The sequence below is a fragment of the Panthera leo genome, chromosome A2 (genome assembly GCF_018350215.1).
Source record: "Panthera leo isolate Ple1 chromosome A2, P.leo_Ple1_pat1.1, whole genome shotgun sequence".
NCBI classification, from domain to species: domain Eukaryota; kingdom Metazoa; phylum Chordata; class Mammalia; order Carnivora; family Felidae; genus Panthera; species Panthera leo.
This window is the reverse complement of record NC_056680.1, coordinates 164388676-164409211: the sequence shown is the minus strand read 5'-3', so window position 1 is coordinate 164409211 and position 20536 is coordinate 164388676. Positions and strand designations below refer to the sequence as shown.

The following is a 20536-nucleotide window of genomic DNA, read 5'->3' as shown; positions in this document are numbered from 1 at the left end:
CTTCTCTGTGCATTTTGTGTCGGAATCACCACTGGTCACTCATTGTTTGTTCTGCTTCTCGAATATGGCTTTACACTCATTAAGAAGAGAGTAAGCACCTTTCATTCCCAAGATTGGGCACGGAGCGTGTTACTTTCCACCTGCCTATGCCACGGGCAAACACAGACTGAAACCATGTGCTAGATCTCCCTCAGAACCAAAGACAAAATTACTTCCTTCATCAAACAAAAAGACCCTGGCTCTGTCCATGTTTGGGATTTCTGTGGTCACCACCCCCCCACACACACACCTGCTATTCCCAGCACGCTGCTGTCATTTCTCCCCAGTTCCTCTGTAGAAAATACATTCCCTCTGGGATGCATCTACTTCTCTCCATTTTAAATAAGCCAATCTGAGGATCAGACACGAATACTAAGGTCACAGTTGACGACAGAAGAAAAGCTATAGCTCTAGTAGGAGACTAATGGCCAAGAGTTGTTGCTAGTTGATTTTTGAGAGTTTGCGAATCATGAGAAGCATCTGAGAGGCAGTGTGACAGCAAGAGAGCACAATAACACGGTGTCACTCAACAAGACAGTGGTGGGAAAGGCACTAAATGGGAAGTCAGGAGACAGGCCTCCAAACACATCTGTGGCAACAGCAAGCTCTGTGACCTCAAAAAAAAAAACCCACTTAACCTCCCTGGGCCTCGTTTATTATAAAAGCCAGATTTGAACTAGACCTCGAGCGTTCCACTGGAAAAGCTCTTTGATCTGAGGATTAATTTTCAAGCACATCCCGTGGAGGCTCCGTCAGTGAAAACATCTGCAGAGATAACGGGAGAGGGGCGCGGACTGGACTGCTTCAGGGGAGGGAAGAAAGCCCACAGCGGATGGTGCAGGTCATTCCCACCTTTCCGCCCATGACTGAGCTCTAAAATTAGCTCAGCCCCAACTAGATGAAATGGATTGTGTCCTGGACCAAAAACTGCATCACGAACGTACTGCCGTTTGCCTCCAATTCTGTTTTGTTGTTTTAAAACTCTCCCCAAGCAAGACACGTAGATTACATCCAGACTGACGTTCCAGAGGAGAATGAATTTAGCTGCAGATGTGCACCAGGCTCCACAGTTCATTGGTGGCACTCGGGAAGAATCCTTGGAGTTCCCTTCGGCCCCTCTATCCAGTGGGGAGTGAAAGCAGGGGCCGTACAACAGGGAATAAAGAACACGGAGAAGGAGGAACGAGCAGCTGTGTCTCTGCCTGTTCCTGTTGCTTAGCAACACCTCCCATCTCCATCTGAGAAATAATGATTCAGGGAGGTGACGCAGAGGACCCATTCCTCATGAAGGCACAGCCCCATTTTACCAGCTACACATTTTCTTAGAATGATAATAAGATGATTATCACAGCAAGATCTCTGCACACCACCTCTACAGCCAGAGAGAGAACGTGACAGGCTAGCTACCAAACCCAAAGTAGGGAAGAGGAGCTTCCCGTGCACACGCAGGGCTCAGGACTCACCGCTTATCCACTTGGCCTCGGGGTCATGAATTTTGAAATCATCACTGAAGAGATCTTCCACTGTGACCTTCTTCTTCTGAGACAGACTATTATCTTCCGCTAGAAAAGAACATGGCAAATAGTTGAGCCTTTTATTTGTTGGTAGAAAGAGAGGACCATAAAGCATTCTGGTTGCCATTCAGAACTAGCACATATGGTAAAACATATACTTTCGACACATAACATAAAGGCTGAACGAAGGCCAGTCACGCTTTTTGTTTTCAATTAAAGTATCAACAGCTGCGGTAAGGAGATCATGATGCAGGAAAATGGCACCCTTTCTCTCCCTCTACTTGAACACACAAATGATCATGTTTCTTAGCAACGGAGGTAAACGTTTCAAGACTGATTTATGAACAACAAGGTGGGAATGGTCAAGAGAGGAAGGAACAAATGTCCAGAATGGATCTCAACTTTATTAAATGCCAACTACTGGGAGCACGTTGGGTGCTGGGGATGAAAAGGCAGGTAACATCTCTTAGGTATTTATTCTCCACATGCCTCGCTTGTCCCTGGCTGTCTCTGGGCTGCGAATCAGTTCCTGTTCAGACAGGCTCACACCTCAAATGTCTGTGTGCACACTACCAGATTCTGCCTTGCTGCATCTCGATCACTTGGCAGTAAGCTCATGAGATGAGCCTTGAAGGTACTAATCTAATATCCATCCCAAGAGGAGATGTTTAGTTAATGGCACCAGTGGGTGAGACTGTAGAAATCTGGCGATGTCTTCGCCAGAGGTCGAAGCCAACAGATTAAACCCACAAGGATAGCACCCCAAACCACTCTCACTTCTGTTATACTGGTAACATTATTAACCATTTCCGATGTACGTCATCCATCGAGAATTAGGCACTTCCGTTCCTGCCTTCCTGAATAGAAGGTGCCAACTTTTGGGGGCACTTCTCTTGAAGACTTAGGGCCCTCATCAATTAGTTCTATGTTGTGCTGGTGGGTGCGGCTGTCCTCAGTGCCAACCAAGGTGTTTGGTGTGTGTGCATCCTATGTGAGGTGGTTCCAGATCCAGGCTGGTTTTACATTTTAATGTCTGGCTGTTATGTCTGCCTTTCTTTCCAACTTCTGCCTGTTGAGCCAGCTTCCACTGTGTGGGCTGTCACAGAACATGCCCTCAACAGTGCCCTCTGCCTCTTTTAATTTTCTGTTTCCAGATCTGTGGCAGGTTGGGAAAACAACAAGAATTTTTGTTAGAGGACATAACATGAATAAATACCCTCTGAATGAAATCCTTGAAGCTTCTTGTAGGATTCTAGTGCACAGATTGTTTTTTTAATTTTTAAATGTTTATTCATTTTATTTTTGAGAGAGAGCACGTGTGTGCGAGCGGGAAGGGAGGGGGAGAGAGAGAGAGAGAGAGAGAGAGAGAGAGAGAGAGAGAGAGAATCTCAAGCAGGCTCTGTGCTGTCAGGGCAGAGCCTGAAGCGGGGCTCAAACCCACGAACCATGACCGAAGCCAAAATCAAGAGTCAGACATTTAACCACCTGAGCCACCCGGGTGCCCTATCTAGCACATAGGTTTTATTACATCTCCTATATGGTTTCTTTCTTTTGGCCTCTTTGGATGGTATCGATTACTGAAGTTGCCAGAAAAGTCATGTGTTACTTTGTGCATTGACTGATTTCTTGAATATCACATAGGACTAATGTGTGTAAAAGTCTTTAGAAAATTACAGAATGATACCTTTCAAAGTGGCCTTCTCATTAAACCTGAGTGTATGTGGAGCTCTCCCCGGTGCTGAACAAAACATGTTAAACTAAACCCAATTCTCCCCTGTAGGACCTTTCTATCTGCAACTGAAGCAGCCCCGGAAAAAGACACAAGTACAATGCATTTCAGTATGAAAAACAAACAATAAACGAACATTTTAAAGACACCAGACATCAATCTAGTGAAGTTACACTTTGGTCCAGTGATTAAGAAACATATTTGCAACTAGTTGATGAATAAGTCCTGGAGATCTAATGCCCAGTATATGGAATATAGACAATAATCCTGTATTAAAAACATTAAAATTGCTAAGGGATTAGATCTTAATTATTCCCACTGAAAAAAATAAACGATAATTTTGTGACCTGACAAAGGTATTAGCTAACTCTGCAAAGGCAATCATATTGCAATATATAAATGTATCAAATCAACAAGTTGCACACTTTAAACTTATACAATGGTACATGTCAACTATATTTCAAAAAAAGATTAAAACAATAAAGCAAAAAGTAAGCATAGAAATTTCTGAAGCATATAGTCAGAAAACAAACAGTCCTATTAAAGCTTAAACTTTATCTGAGTAAACTTCGCTATTGTAGGATGATTCTAGCTCACCTTTTGAAGTAACCACACATCTCATGAGAAGAGACTAGAAGGCTGCAATTTACACAAACTTTGGGAAAAAGATGAAAAAGGTAGACAATTCACTTTCTGAAAAATCCCTCTTTTTACAAACCACTGTTCTATTAATCTAAAAATGCGTTTCACTTTTTTACAAACTATTGCTTTGTTTTTAAATTTTTGTAATGTGTATTTATTTTTGAGAGAGAGAGAGAAACAGAGCGTGAGCAGGGGAGGAGCGGAGAGAGAGGGAGACACAGAATCCGAAGCGGGCTCCAGGCCCTGAGCTGTCAGCACAGAGCCCGACGCGGGGCTCGAATTCACAAACCGCAAGATCACGACCCGAGCCGAAGTCGGACGCCCAACTGACCGAGCCACCCAGGTGCCCCACTATTGCTTTGTTTTTAAAAGGTATTTTAACATCATGACTTTTACCTAGGGACGGTTTGTGGTGAAGGCGTCGTGATGTACGCCATGAAACTGCTCTGGTGACACCAGGACAGTGGAGTCTGTCAGAGATCAGTTCTGACTCCTTAAGATGCTCCCTGCTGGCCTCTCTGGACCGTGATGGCTTGTTCACATATTCGGCTGCTATCTAATGAAATCACTGAGTAGTACTTTGATGCATTTCCAAGATCCTTTGAGGTGGTGACAAGCATGCATGACTGTCACGCCCCAGGAACCAGCCTGGGCCTGAGGAATCACAAGGGAAGACTTTAAGGAACTCAGAGAGCCACAATGTTGCAAGAGCGTCAGTGCTGAGAGCAGGGGGGCTGGCCCTGAGGAGGGAGAATGAAATGGGAGGAACTCTGGAGAGAATTCCCCGAGGGAAGCGCCTGCTAGCCCAGATAAAGACACAAAAGAAGAACTTTCGAGCTAGAAGGAGGGCAAGGGCACGAAGGTATCAGTGAACGCGGCATTCTCAGGAAATCGTGCGTGCTGTTGTTGGTGCAGGAGACAGTGTGACGGAAATATCGAGAGACGAAGGCAGAGTCTCCCATTATATTTGATAATCTGAAATTTCACGAGACAATGTCCACTTGTGGGGAGGCTGGGTGGCTCAGTCGGTTGAGCATCCGGCTCTTGGCTTGGGCTCAGGTCATGATCTCCGGGTTCCTGGGATTAAGCCCCTGGCAGGGCTCTGAGCTGACAATGCGGAGCCTGCTTGGGATTCTCTGTCTCCCTCTCTGTCCCTCCCCCACTCTCTCTCTCTCTCTCTCTCAAAATAAATAAACATTAAAAATAAGATAAAAAACAAATAACAAGAAAAAAAGGAAAGAAAATGTCTACTTGTGGATTTTATTTAAAAATCATGCTTACCACCCAATAACGTTATCAGTCTAAGAATTACTTTCTCCTTATCAGGAAGACTGTAGTGATGATCTCGTTTAATACCATTTCTCCTTCAACCTAACCCTCCCTTCCAGGGTGCGGGTGGACCCTGTGTGAGAGCTGCGGGGTCCCACCACCACCTCCCTGGTGTTTTCTCCGTGTTTCCCACATTTTTATTTCTTTGGGGGCATTTGCATGATTTCTTCCATTCGATTTTTCCACCTTGTTACTGTTTTTAGCATTATTTAGAGAGCTTCATCCTGCAACTGACTTTTAAAATTTCAAACAATTACATTTTAGTTTCTATTATTCCTAAACAGCTCCTTTTCAAGATCATCTACTCCTCTGGTTGTAAGCTCCTCTATCACATTGATAATTTTTTTTAAACCTAAAATGTCATTTTCTGATTGCCCTATTCATTTATATTTCTTTGGACTTAAGTTCTCGTGTGTGTTAAGCTGGTGTTCTGCTTGTAGGGGATAGTTTCTGGGGGTCCTTGTATTTCTCAGTAGTAAGCTTCTGCCCTGCAAGTGTCCTGGGTCACCAGAGACCCTTGGTGGTGTGGTTGTGGTCAATGTCCTGGGCACTTTGAGGCTCTGTCTGGGCCCCGTGTGGCCATTTGGGCTGGACCTGGGCAGCCCTACATGGCTGATGTGATTCAAGAGCCTCTGAACACGAACCCAGTTTTCAGGCAGAATGCACTTGTCCCGTCCCTGGCCCCTCATGAACATCAATATCCTAGCCCCTCCTGTTGGATCGGACGTCATTCTCTGCCCCTTGAGGGTGGCAGGAGTTTGGTCTTACTTGGTACTTTAGGTTTTTGCCTGGTCCTTCTTTCAAAGACACCTTTCTGCTCCAGGTACATACAACACTCTTGTTTTTGAGTGCAGCTATGTTTTTATTTATTTTCTCTCATCCCTACTTGTTTCAACCCAAACGGGAAAGATTTCTGTGCTCAATCTGCCATCGTAAACCAGAAGTCAACATACAAATGGAGATACACAGAGTGGCCCGTGGCTCTTCTGGATTGGCTTTCACCCCTAAGGCAATTTGGGGATGAATTTCAGTTAGCCCTAGAGTCAGATGACCACGTCGCACTTGCAAAGCACGCGGCATCCCAGTCAGCTCACTGGCATGCAAAGGCACGCCATAATCTGTAGTGAGGCTGTTATCTTTATGTAGGTCGGAATATAATGCAAATTTCTCAGGCCCCTTTTCTTTCCTGGTGCTTGTTAAACAGTTATGTTGTTAAGCAGCACAATTACCAGAGAACATTTTGGAATGTTCCTTAGAGATTTTTAAAATTAGAAATAAATTCCACCACCCTACAATGGATTAATGGGAAGCATAACCTCTTGAGGTTTTCAATCACTGCAAGCAGAGGTCGGCTGCTGACAAACCCAATTTAGGAACAAAGAAAATCTATGCGATTAGTCAGAGTCTCTTGTTCCTTCTGCTTGTGTTAGAAACTGGAATAACTAACCACTCGAAAAATGCTTGGCAGTCTGGGGAGGACACTGATGGTTTTAACTCTTGATCCTTTAAGAAAGAGGAGGAAGGAAAGCCAAGTTACAGAAGGCAGACCTGAGCTACTGAGTGGTTACATGGCTTCTCCGAAGATGTGTGGGGAGTTAGCCAAGCTGCATCAACCACATTTGCAGGGAAACGTGCACACTGACATTATTCACAGATTCCGGCTTATGTACACCTATTCCAGAAGCGGGATGCTAATTAAATTATAAAATACAGAAAATCTCAGGCAGGTGATGCTAATGAGAAAACGCTATGTTCTCCAGGTTAAAAAAAAAATTCCATAAATAAAGGAAAAGTTTACAAAGCCATTCTCATGGACGTATTTCCTTCATTGAAAAAACGTAGCCTCCACATCAGAACGACAAGAAGCACAACAACAACGGCCCACGGCGATGTGTGATGTGGCAGGTGTCGAGTGTAGGGTTTTCAAACTCCAAGGAGACAAAGACTGTGGATGGCCGGATACAGCTCCTCAGAGGAGGCAGATCTCAACCTGAGCACAGAGTCAAAGTACCCTGGGTGTTTAGAATAAGTCACTGTGAACACGTGCATGTTATTTCTATAGAAGATGATAATAGTTGTTTCCTTTCACACACACATCGGAAGAACGTGAGGGAATCCTGTCCGTGTTTCAAACTCTGAGCCATTACCTCCCAAGTTCCAATGATACAGGTTTTGCTTCACAGCAAATTCCTGCTGCTTGTTTCATTACTGATGAACCCAATGTGGACAGCTGCTTAGGACAAGGAAAAGACTACGAAAACACAAGCAGCCAGCACGTTAGCTGAGTGGGTGCTCTGTGTCAGGCACTAGTAGATGCTGGAATCAACAGTTCCAGTTAGACTTTTCCTTCTCTTGCGAAGAAGTGTGATCGATGCTATCTACTGGAGATGATACTCCTACTCCCTTGGGATGCTTATCATAATGAAGGAAGAAATGCAGTCATGCTTCACGATCAACATCTTAGAATGATGAAATTTGAACCAGGGAACATGTCTACAGGTTGCGGTATGGATCACGCCCAGAGTCTTAGCGTAACTCGTTGAGGTGGCTTGGATGATGATATTTGGGACTTTGGAGCTGATGAGACTTTGGAACTTGTACTGATGCTGTAAGCATGGGACTTCTGCAGACCTTAGGGTGGAGAGAACGTGCTTTGTATGTGGGACGGATGTGAATCTTTAAGGGCTGGAGGTCAGACTGTATACGCAAAATAATGGTCCCTAACAATATCCATGAGTACTGGTTACGGACTGAATGGCACCCCTCTCCCATTCATATGCTGAAGCCTTAACCCCCAATGTGACTATACCTGGAGACAGAGCCCCAAAAGAGTCATTAAAGTTAGATGAGATCATAAAGATGGGGCTCTATTTCAACAGGACCAGAATCCTTGTAAGGAAAGGGGAAGAGACAGCGGAGGCCTCTCTCCCTCTCTCTCTCTCTCTCTCTGTATGCAGACAAAAAGCAATGTGAGATATAGTGAGAAATTCTGCCAGCCAGAAAGAGAGGTCTCCCTAGAAACCAACTCTGCTTACATTTGGTCTTGGGCTTAAAGACTCAAGAACTATGAGAAAATAAATTTCTGTTGTTTAAGCCACTTGGTGTGGGGTACTTTATTATGCCAGCCTGAGCCTGCTAACACAACTGATATTTTCAAAATTTTAACTTCCAACTTTTTGTTGCTAGCACACAAAAACACAGCATTTATAGATCTGGTATCCTGTACCCTTTCTTTCTTTTTTAAAATGTTTATTCACTTATTTTGAGAGAGAGAGAGAGAGAGAGAGAGAGAGGGAGAGGGAGGGAGGGAGGGAGAGGATGCATGTGGGAGGGGCAGAGAGAAAGGGAGAAAGAGAGAATCCCAAACAGGCTCCACACTGTCAGCACAGAACCTGATGCAGGGCTTGAACCCATGAACCGTGAGATTGTGACCCGAGCTGAAACCAAGAGTCAGACGCTCAACCCACTGAGCCACCCAGGTGCCCCATTCTGCAACCTTTCTAAACTGACCCGTTTGTTTGACGAGCACATCCTATATAGGCATTCATTTTGTCTTCAATGAGAAGAGTTTTACTTGTTCCTTTCAAATAGAAATAATCCATTAGAATTGCCAAGAAACTGGTTTGTTTAAGAAAGTCAAGGTCCAAGTAGCAGTAAGGTAAATTGTAGCTACTGATGGGTTTGGAGGAATGAGAGTTCACTTGGCCTGAACGACTCCAGACAAACTGTGGATGTTTTCAGTGAGTGTTCCATTTTCCAATAAACTTGTTATTGTTTGGTGGGAGATTTAGTAATGTGAGAAAGGAGGCTGCAAACATTGCCCAAAGCTGAGAGGAAGAACGGGAGGTGCCCGGGTGGCCGGGGAGGGGGTGTTCAGGTGTGCAAACTTCCCCAGCTCAGCCAGTGAGAGGTCAAGACATTCCACTTAAGGTCAGAGGAATGAGACACATATACATAAAGACGTTTTCATATCAATTTATGAAAGAACCTTATAAAGGACTTAAAAATAACCTCAAAGGTCTCACAACAGAGTGAAGAGAGGAGGCGGGAGGCACGTAAGTGAACGACATTCTTCACTTTACCAGGAGTCATCTGTCAATATAGATAGATAAACACACAACCAAGAATCACAGGAGTAGGGTGTCCGGGTGGCTCAGTCGGTTGAGTGTCCGACTCTTGGTTTCAGCTCAGGGCATGATCTCACAGTTTGTGAGTTCAAGCCCCGCGTTGGGCTCTGTGCTGTGAGTGCAGAGCCTGCTTGGGGTTCTCTCCCTCCTCTCTCTCTCTCTCTCTGCCCCTCCCCTGCTCCTTCTCTCTCTCTCTCTCTCTGAAAAATCAAAATACATAAACTTAAAAAAAAGAACCACAGGAATAAACATCAGAAACACTAAAATCCGAATTGATAAAATGTAATGAATGGTATCTAGAGACGGGTTGTAGAATCGAGAGTCCAAAAAAGAATATTATTATTAGTTTGATTTCGGTTGAGCATTTACTAGCTTCTCCATTGTCCTTTTTTTCTTAATCATTAATGAAGTCACAATCTGATCATAAGCATCCACTCACACCTGAACCCAGCGTCGACGCTGGTGTGCGTCTTCCCGATGCACCAACCCCACGGCCGGCTAATTTAACCTTCCCAGATGGCGGTACAGTTTGCCCTGTGAGCAAAGATGTGCAGTGCTCCCGACAGAGAGACGGTGGCTGGAGAGAGCCCTCACCGGTGTGGCTAGAGGACAGTTGGGGGACCCCAAGGGCCCATGTCCCAGGAGCAAAATGCCATAGACACATTTGGAGGGACGCTATTCCAGAAATCCTCATCACCTGCCACACGGAATATAGTTTTGCTACTTGAATTTTATTGGCTTCGCTGATTGATCTGTATTTAACTTGGCTCCTGTCAATTTTACGGGAGCTGTAAGTGGGACTCACATCTGTGTAATGCGTGTAAGTAAGATAATAGACATCAGTTAAGCCAATGCAGGGGATGGGTGTTGTCCTTTCCTCTCTACGTTTTAAAAACTGCAATATACGTCCCCAAATGTGAATGCATTTCAGTTCCTTCTCTGGTGGCAGAGAGGATACAGAACTGAAGTTTGAAGCTGAGAGGAGTTGTCAGGAGAGGTGGGGAGGCGGGCAGGATTCTCCTTGAACCGGGGGAAGGGGGTCACCATCACCGTGGCCCCCCGAGTGTCCAGCACACGTCCTCCTCGCTCTTACCCTCCACGGTGCCTGCCTGTAAGCCACGGCCACTGCAAGAATGGCAAAAGCATCTATTTCCCTTTGTGTCACTTTCCCGTGGCTGCTGTAACAAAGCACCACGAATGTGGTGGCTCAGCACAGCGGACGACTGTTCTTTCTCTGCTGTGGAGGCCAGAAGTCTGCAGTCCGTGTCCCTGGACCCAAAACAAGGTGCCTGGTGGCAGGGCACACTTGTGCGGAGCTCTGGGGGGGCATCTCTTCTCTGACTCTGCTGGTGACTGTGGGCGCTTCCCGCCTCCTTACCACATCACTGCAGTCCCCGCCTCCCTGGTCCCGCTGCTGTCTCCTCTCTGTCTGTGTCAAATCCTCTCTGCCTCCTTCTCACACAGATACATGTGGTTACATTTAGGACCTGTGGACAATGGAGGAAACCCCGCCCCCCTCATCTCAGGATGCCTAACGTAACCACCTCTGCATATGGCAAAAACCACCCTTTCTGCCATATAAGGTAACGTTCCCAGCTTCCAGGGATTAGGACACACATGGAACCTTCAGGGAGCCTTTGTCTCACCTACCAGATCCCTCAAGACCTTTTCTGCATTTCCAGCTAACCCACTACTTCAGAAGGCATCCTCTGAAAATACGATAATCAGACATTTACTGAATTTTTTAAAAAAGACATAAAAAGAGGATAGATAAGGACAAAGCAAGGGAGAAAAAGTCTGATTCATCTGAGGCTCTGGAAACTACCTCTTAACCTAATTCCTGGAAATTCTGATACCTTACCTAAAAGCACAGAATTAATTTACAAATAATCTGGAACTTGAGGAATATGCAATAGCCATCTGAGAAAGCATGTATATACACACGTGTATGTGCTGCTTTTGGTGATGTGAGAAACAGCATTCGTTCGAACAGGGTTTAAGGTCAAGAGTTCTGCCTCAAAGAGAAGGTAGGCCACTGCAGCCTGGAACTCAATCCTCCTGGGTCCTCTGAAATGCCTGCTTCGCTGTGGGCAATTTGTCTCCAGTTCCCTGATTTTATTCTAACATCTATTTCTGTGTTCCTAACCTGGACCTGGTAACTCGACTTAAGATTCCTAAATTGCTGCCTTTGGTTCCTGGCTGGCCAGAGTCTTCCCTAAAATAGCAACTCCTAGACTAGCCAGTCCCTTGTAACAGATGGTCCTGAAGGCTCCCAAAATTCACCTGAAATTTACCAAGAGGCTCTCATCCAAACCAGGCAACAGACTAGAGAAAACCAGAGTGCCAGGATAAGACTTATCCTTTTCATTGTTTATATACAACCGTGCCTTTAAAATAGGATGCAAAATGTAGCAATGCTTAGAAAAGTGCCCATTTATGGATAAATATGCAGGCACATTTGCCTTAGAGTTTTAACACAAGCATGAATAATAATCTACTGCCATCCTTTAGATAAATGGCTCTTTAGTGCAAGGATTCAATAAATAAGCAAGATGCACTTCACAATCCTAGAACTGATGATGAAAAGTCAAAGTAGAGGCTGTTAAGATTCTCCCAGGGACCTACTTCTCAGGATTTCGGAACCCTGCCACTAACTATAAGGTTAGTAGCAGTGTAAATTACTTCGCTCTTTTATAAGAATCTGTCAGAACGCCCTCTTTTAAGAGTTGTTTCCATTAAAAACATTTTTTTTACATTTATTTATTTTTGAGAGACAGAGCACAAGTGGGGGAGGGGAAGAGAGAGACAGAGACACAGAATCCGAAGCAGATTCCAGGCTGTCGAGCTGACAGCACAGAGCCTGATGTGGGGCTCGAACCCACAAACTGTGAGATCATGACCTGAGCCGAAGTCAGACGCTTAACCGACTAAGCCACCCGGGCACCCCAGATTTGTTTCCCTTTAAAGAATGGTTCAAACTCACTGTTCAAGTTCAAGGGATGCAGACTGCATTCGTCAAATATTTCCTAAGTCAATGGGTCCTGTTGTGGCAGACAAGGGTCTGCCTTCCCGGGAACCACTGTATCCTTCCAGGTCTTAGGAATACTTGCTTCCCCAAACCTCTTCCAGCTAAGGGAGGCCAAAGGCCATGTAATATATTTCTGGCAACTAAGCTGTCTCCTGGATGGTTGCAGAAAAAGACAGAAGTGCATGAGGCACGTTCTGAGATTTTCCCTTCTTTCCTGTGATGGTAGGAGACGTGTTGTGAGAAGCCGGTGTGGTCACTCTACCAGCACACTCACACTAGCAGCAGAGATCTCTGAGCCAGGGAGCCATCCTGGGACTGGCCATTCCTAGACCTCTTCTATGAAACAGTACAATACCTACGGTTTGAATTATTTTAGTTAGATATTCTGTTGGGGACAGAAGTACTCAGACACACTGTAACTTCTGGGTTCTGGATAAACGCTCAGGCTGATCCCAACGTGGGCCATGGACGGGCTGACCTGGTACATGAGCTTCCTGCGGTGCATCCAAATGTTTATGAGTACCTATACACCCCTTCCCAATGATAAGATCATTTACGGTTTTATCAGATTCTGAAAACAGGTACAACGTATAAGTTGTTACAGATGACAGAAGCCGTTAGAGTACAATCACAAATCCAGAGCCTGGACTTCCAGACCCTCCCAATTTGCCACCACCCCACCCCTTCAGCCTAACTCTTGACATTCCTTATGTCCCTCCATGGCTTCCAAGCCAGACACCCTCTGTCCAGAGAGATGCCCGGCAGGCTTGTTATGGCTCGTGGGGACCTCCCTTCTTAGATTACCATCATTTCTATTGTACCCGTCTTTCAAGTTCCCCATCTTCCAAAAAATCTTCCACGAATGCTTCCTGTCCTCCCCGATCTCCTATACTCTGGACTGTCATAATAAACGTTATCTGCACTATCCCAGTAGAGAACTTAGTTTCACTTGACATTAACAGATTATCTTTAATCCGAAAGGCCAGTAGCACAGCAGCAGCAGCAAAAGCAAGTATCTATTTCATGAGCAGAGCAGACACTATTCTCCCAATCAGCCAGCTGGCAGGTGGGTGTGAACAGACACACAGGAATCTAGAAACAGAACTACAGATGCCCAAGTGCGAGTGAAGGATACTAGATCACATAACTTGGGTGTCCTATGACAGGACCCTTGGTCGTAGTCACACACAACAGATGAGCTCTGACAAGACTGGATTTGGGGGATGAGTTGAATACAGGAAAGAGAAAAGAGAAAATGCCTGGATGGGGCACCTGAGTGGCTCAGTTGGTTAAGCATCTGAGTCTTGATTTTGGCTCACGTTTTGATCTCATGGTTTGTGAGTTCAAGCCCCACACTGGGCTCTGTGCTGACAGTGCGAAGCCTGCTTGGGATTTTCTCTCCCTTCTCTCTCTACCTCTTCTGGTGTTCTCTCTCTTTCTCTCAAAATAAATAAATAAACTTCAAAAAAAAAGAAAAGAAAATGCCTAGAAGACATGACCAAACGACCTATTTCTTTTTTTTTTTTATTTTTTTAATCTTTGTTTTGAGAGAGAGAGAGAGAGAGAGTCAGAGTGCAAGCAGGGGAGGAACAGAGAGAGAGGGAGACACAGAATCCAAAGCAGGTGATGTGGGGCTCAAACCTACAAACCGTGAGATCATGACCTGAGCTGAAGTTGGACACTTAACCACCCGAGCCACCCAGGCGCCCCCGGACCACCTATTTCTATAACAAACTATAAGAAACAATAAGATGTATGTTACTTGTTATGATACATACATAAGTTATTAAATTATTGTTAAGCTACTTTGTGATTGTTGGAGGGATTATATATAGATTATGTATAGATGAAAAATTGAGCATCAATCCATCTTAAAATACAATGATGAATCTCACAAACATTATGCTGAACAAAAGAACCAGTTGTAAAAGAATACATCCTAAACGATTATTTTAATATTGTAAATTCAAAACTTATAAAAGCATGCAAAACCCTTCTATGATGTTAGAAATTGGGTTACCTTTGGGAGGATTAGTGATGAGAAAGCATGAGCGGGGGCTTTTGGGATGCTGGTTACATTCTGGATACTGGCTACAGGAGGCTGTTCAGTTTGAAAATTCATTAAACAATATAATATTGTGAATGTATTTTAAATAAACATTTAAGGGGCACCTGGGTGGCTCAATTGAGTATCCAACTTCGGCTCAGGTCATGATCTCGTGATTCATGGGTTCAAGCCCCACATCGGGTTCTGCGCTGACAGCTCGGCTCAGAGCCTGGAACCTGTTTCCGATTCTGTGTCTCCCTCTCTCTCTGCCCCTCCCCTGCTTGCACTCTGTTTCTCTCTCTCTCTCAAAACTAAACGTTAAAAAAAAATTTAAATACATAAATAAATGTTTAAAAATCAATTGTTCCAGAATTTTTAAAAAGATAAGCTTTCACACACTACACACCTATCAGAAAGGCCAAAATCCAGGACACTGATGACACCAAATGGGGCGGCCTCTTTGGAAGACAGCCTGGCAGTTTCTTACAAAACGAAAGATACCTGTACCATACAGGCCAGCAATCATACTCTTTGGCGTTCACCCACACGGGGTGGCAAATGTATGTCCACATACATAAAAACTGGCACCTGAATGTTTACAGTGGCCCTGTTCATAATTCCAACACGTGGAAGCAACTAAAATGTCCTTCAGCAGGTGAATGGATAATTAGTCTGTGATGCATCCAGAGAATGGAATAGTATTTACCACTACAAAGAAATGAGCTGTCAAGCCATGAAAAGACAGGGGAGAACCTTAAAAGCATACTTCTAAGTAAAGGACGGCTTCATCCCATATGGTTCTGACTATATGACATCCTGGAAAAGCAAAACCACAGAGTCTGTAAAAAGATCATCGCCAGGGGTTATGGGGGAGGGAAGGATGAAAAGACAGACGTCGGAGGATGTTTAGGGCAAGGCAACTCTTTTGTATGACACTGTCATGGGAGAAACATCTGTCTAAGTCCATGGAATGCATAACACCAAGAGTCACATTAATGTAAACTACGGACGTTGAGTGATAATGATGGGTCAGTGCAGGCTCATCAACTGTAAAAATGTACAGTTGGTGGGGATGTTGATAATGGGGCAGGATGTGCAGGCCTGGGGGCAGAGGGGGTCTGGGAAAATCTGTACTTGCTCTGAGTTTTGCTGTGAATCCAAAAGTGCCCTAAAAAAATCCAGTTTTAAAATTCGGTGGAAATTTTATTACAGAACTTTTGTTAACTAGCAGCTACAACTCTGAAGCGGAGGGGCTCTCTCAACTGTTAATCTGAATATAGTTTTTTTCCACACAAAGTCATTTCATCTTATTTTGACTCTGGTATACATTCAGAACACATGACGAGTGTCTGACTTGCCCAAACCTACTCTGTCCTATAGGAGATTCCAATTTATGAGCCATGATGACCAATTTGCTAGATTTCACTCCCTCTCGGTAAAGCCTAGTGGGTCCAATTGAAAACTAAAAAAAAGATAAGCTGAGGGTTAGCAAAGCAGTTACACACATTGGATGTAAACCATGAAATTTCAACTCCACAAAAACCCTCTCTATGTTATGCTCCCGCCGAAAAGACTAGTGAGTCTCATATTCTGATAACCTCTGTTTGGCCTCAGCCCAAAGTCTACCATCACCGTGACTTTCAAATACCCAAGGCTTTTCAGTTACACGCCACCTGAAAGCGTTCTGGTGTTTTCCATCAGAAACTATTGTCCGCATTCTCCAATGTGAAAATCCGTAAGGTCAAATGTCTGGGCTCTTTTAATGCCAACGTGATCCTGCTGGATTTTTCAGCTCCCACAACAGTAACGGTGGCATTGCAGAATGTCAGAGTCTTTGTCATCGGAATGCAAGATGTGTAGCTACCAAAAAAGGCATACACCTTGTGTGACCTAGCGTAGACACATATTTGATATCTGAAAATAAAATTTGAAAAAAAAGGTAACTTTGAGCCTATTACGCCAAAGAGGAATTTAGAAAAGAGCACAGGCTAGCAAGGGAGAAATGAATGACAAAATTGAAAAGGACACATTCTCATTTGGCTCGTCCCTTTGGAAGTAAGATTGCCTTAAACACTTTTAATTTGATTTTTAAAACATAAATTGTGTATAACTGGCGGTAATTAGCCTGCACTACAGAACAAGGTACTTGTCATTCAGAATGATTACCAGGAGCCCCTTCAAGATCCTGGGCCAGAACACGGCCTCCACTGCGACTCCTCCTACCACGCTGGAAAGGGGACCCACGTGTACGTGGGAACATTTCTACCAAAAGGCTAAGTCCAATGAGTTCAGAATGGATTTGGGGGGCAGGCAGAAAGCAAGTGCTGTAACGTGAGTTTCAACAAACCAGAAAACTAGAAACGAGTAGTCCACGAAAAAGGTTATTTATTTTTTAAGTACATACTGCAATGTCTAAGTAAGTCTACCAAAATGGAGGCAAGGCTGGGTGGGAACACACCCAAGATGACCCAAATACGTGCCGGGTGTTATCATCACGAGGACTCTCCTCTCGTCAAGACTACACTTCGTCCCTCACCCACCGGAAGCCACTGCTGCACTTAATTGTGTGCACAGTCTTCTAGGTCAATGACTCAGGGATAGGCACAATTCAACTGGCCTTACCCAAGCCCTGCCCAGGATTTCTGTTCTGTTTTTGCTTCCGGATTGCACTACTGGGGCATTCTTCTGATGGGCGTTCCTTCTGTCTTTTTTAGTGGACGCTAAGCTCTCATGAGGAGCAATTGTGTCTCCCTTTCTCCCATTTTACCCAACAGTGAGCTCAATGCTCTCAGCCCCCAAGAGGGGAATCGTTAGTGTCTGACCAGTGAGCACGCACCATTGGTTAACGCAAGGATGCTCTGTGTGTTCGTGAGTTTGAGAAAGCTCCGGAGATAGGGACAGGTTAAGGGATTTGACATTCTCTTCCACTTGACGGAATTTTGACAGTCAACACAAAAGCCAGTGCTGCAGCCCAGGACAGCGGATGCACAAAGCCTGTGACAGAAGGGAACAGGATGCTATTGAACGGGGACGGCTGATCATCCTAACCGCAGAACACACAATCCCTGAGCACCACGACTTGGAAAAAGACATGCTAGCTATGGAAGCCCAAGAGAACCGAAGGGTTAGTCCCGGCTTCGCCACATTGTTACTTCTACAGAAGAATAAAAGAAATTCTGCTCTTCAAAGCCTTTTCTGGAATTCGGGGATTCACTACAGGCTCCCCACCAGCAGATGCCTCTCGCTCATTGTTGTTGCCCCTGACAACTGGCCTCCAGTGTGCAAAGAGGTAACAGTTTACAGTGACGCTGGTCTCTATCGCCGATGCACAAAAGCTGAATGTCAACGACGCTCAGGGTCAGCGGCTGCATTTGAGAGAAGGGGACACCCTTCCCTGTGCAGCGGAGAAGACTGAGGGACAGTCCTCCGTGTGGCACCGCATGGGCGCAAGGAGAGAAGGCTTCCAGGACCGGTTCGTAACTTATTCAGTCAGGACATTTACTACCCAGCCTCGTGGCTGGACCATTGGTGAGAAAGGAGCTCCAGGCCGCCCTGGTATTTCACTCTGAAGTGACGATTGCAGGAGCCCTTAGACTCTGGGTGACGTGAACACTCGTGTGTGCCTTAGGAGGGCAGATGCAATTGAAACTACCCAAAACGCTGCTGCTTTCTAAGTCCCAAAGCCAGGGCTGGGCCACCACAGAATCAGTCGTTCAATAATGATTTTCTCACATAAAGGATAGTTCTGCTCAAGGAAAAGCAAAGGCATGAATACGCCCTCCACAAACGCTCAGAGAGACCTGATTTCCTCCACAAGAACTAAAAATATGTGGTTGCTGAAGTCCCCAGCTAAGGTGAATCATCATCAGCCAATCACAAAACAGAACGAGGGCTGTTGTCTTTACTAACCCTCTCCTTACTCAGATTTCAGTGATTGAATCAACTTTTTCCTGATTAATCAGATGCACCATATTGAATCCTGAGTCCTGGTGCCCCAGGCAACTCTGGTGTGCCCATAAAGCACGTTCGAGGAGAGAGCAACACTCTCCTTTCCAGAATTGCTACCTGAACCTCTTCAATGGTAGGCAAGTTTTCATGGTACTTTAGTATATATGTGGCCACAGGACACCAGTGTTTTTTAAATAATTTTTCCACCATCATTTCAACGAATAGCTCAAGTGAGATAAAATTCACTTACTGTAAAGTTCTGCTTTTTGATGTGTGCGGCTCAGTAGTTTTTAATGTATGAACAGAGTTGTGAGTCCATCACCACTATCAAATTCCAGAATATTTGCATCACCCTCAAAAGAAATCCCATGATGCATCCGTGTAGGGATGCTGAGAACTAAGGGGGCTATGCACGTGCGGGGACAGAGGGTATATGGGGAAATCTCCATGGTTTCCTCTCAATTATTCTGTGAATCTAAAACTTCTCTAAAAATCATTAAAAAAAAAAAAAGAAATTTCACACTTATTAGCAGTTACCTCTTACTGTCTCCAGCCTCAGCCCCTGGCAAACCACTAATCTACCTCTATTTCTATGGATTCGCCCATTCTGGGACCACACAATATGGGGCCTTTTGTGTCTAACTTCTTTCACTTAGCATAATGTCTTCAAGTTTTGACCATGTTGTAGCATACATCAGTAATTCATTCTTCGTGGCTGAATAATATTCCACTGTATGGACATACCACATTTGTCCATACTTGTTTATCTATTCATTAGGTGATGAACACTGGCTTGTTTCCACCCTTTTGGCTTTTATGGATACTGGTGCTATGGACATCCATGTGAAAGTTTCTATATGAACATATGCTTTCAGTTTTCTTGGATACACTCCTGGGAGTGGAATCACTCAGTCAGTCATACACTAACTCTATGTTTAACTTTTTGAGGAACTACCAGTTTTCCACAGAGTCTACATAATTTCACATTCCTACTTTGAATTGAAGTTTCCGATTTTTCCACATCCTTACCAATACCTGTTATTTTCCTTTTTTTTCTTTTTATAGCCATCCTAGTGGGTATAAAGTGGTATACTGTGAGTCTGATTTGCATTTCCTTGATGACTAACGATGTTGAGCATCTTTTTTTTTTTTAACTTTTTTTAATGTTTATTGATTTTTGACAGAGAGAGAGACAGAGCATGAGCGTGGGAGGGGCAGAGAGAGAAAGTGAGACACAGAATCCGAAGCAGGCTCCAGGCTCTGAGCCATCAGCACAGAGCCTGACGCGGGACTCGAACTCACAAACCGTGAGATCATGACCTGAGCCGAAGTTGGTTGCTCAACCGACTGAGCCTCCCAGGTGCCCCACTGAGCATCTTTTTTTATACTTATTGGCCATTTATATTTCTCTGGATAAATGTTTTTGAAATCCTCTGGTTGTTTTTAATTAAATTATTTCTCTTTTGTTTTGAGTTATAATGATTCTTTATATAATCTGGACATTAGACCTTTACTGAACATATGTCTTGCAAATATTTTCTCACATTCTATGGGCTGTCTTTTCACTTTCTTGATAGTGTCTACTGATGTCAAACATTTTTAAGTTTGACGAAGTCCAATTTACCTATTTTTTTCTTTGGCTGCTTATGCTTTTGGTGTCATAAATCCAAGTTTATAAAAATATGCTCCCAAGTTTTCCTCAAGAATTTTATACTTTCCAGCTTGGAGCCTGGAGCCTGCTTCAGATTCTGTGTCTCCCTCTCTCTCTGCCCCTCCCCTACTAGCACTGTCTCTCTGTCTCTCTCTCAAAAATAAATAACAACATTAAAAAGTTTTCAAAGAATTTTATAGTTTCAGCTCTTATATTAGGTTGTTGATCCACACTGAGTTGATTTTTGTATGTGGTGTGAGGCAGGGCTCCAACTTTGCTCTTTTGCATGTGGATATTCAGTTTTGCAAGCATTATTATTTTTTTAAATTTTTTTAAAGTTTATTCATTTTTTGAGAGAGAGAGAGACAGAATGTGGGCAGGGGAGGGGAGAGAGAGAGGGAGACACAGAATCCGGAGTGGGTTTCCAGGCTCCGAGCTGTCAGCACAGACCAGCATGGGGCTTGAAGTCAAGAACCACGAGA

The 20536-nt window shown here is 44.3% G+C and overlaps 1 protein-coding gene across 4 annotated transcripts in view; it reads right to left on the bottom strand.

The window, feature by feature from the left end:
* DPP6 (dipeptidyl peptidase like 6) overlaps positions 1–20536 on the bottom strand; it is an 859550-nt gene that overhangs the window by 341941 nt on the left and 497073 nt on the right. For all 4 annotated transcript variants that reach the window (XM_042927196.1, XM_042927192.1, XM_042927193.1 and 1 more), the window contains exon 3: positions 1503–1601. In XM_042927196.1, coding sequence (XP_042783130.1) covers positions 1503–1601 — 99 coding nt within the window. The remainder of the gene's footprint in view (positions 1–1502; positions 1602–20536) is intronic.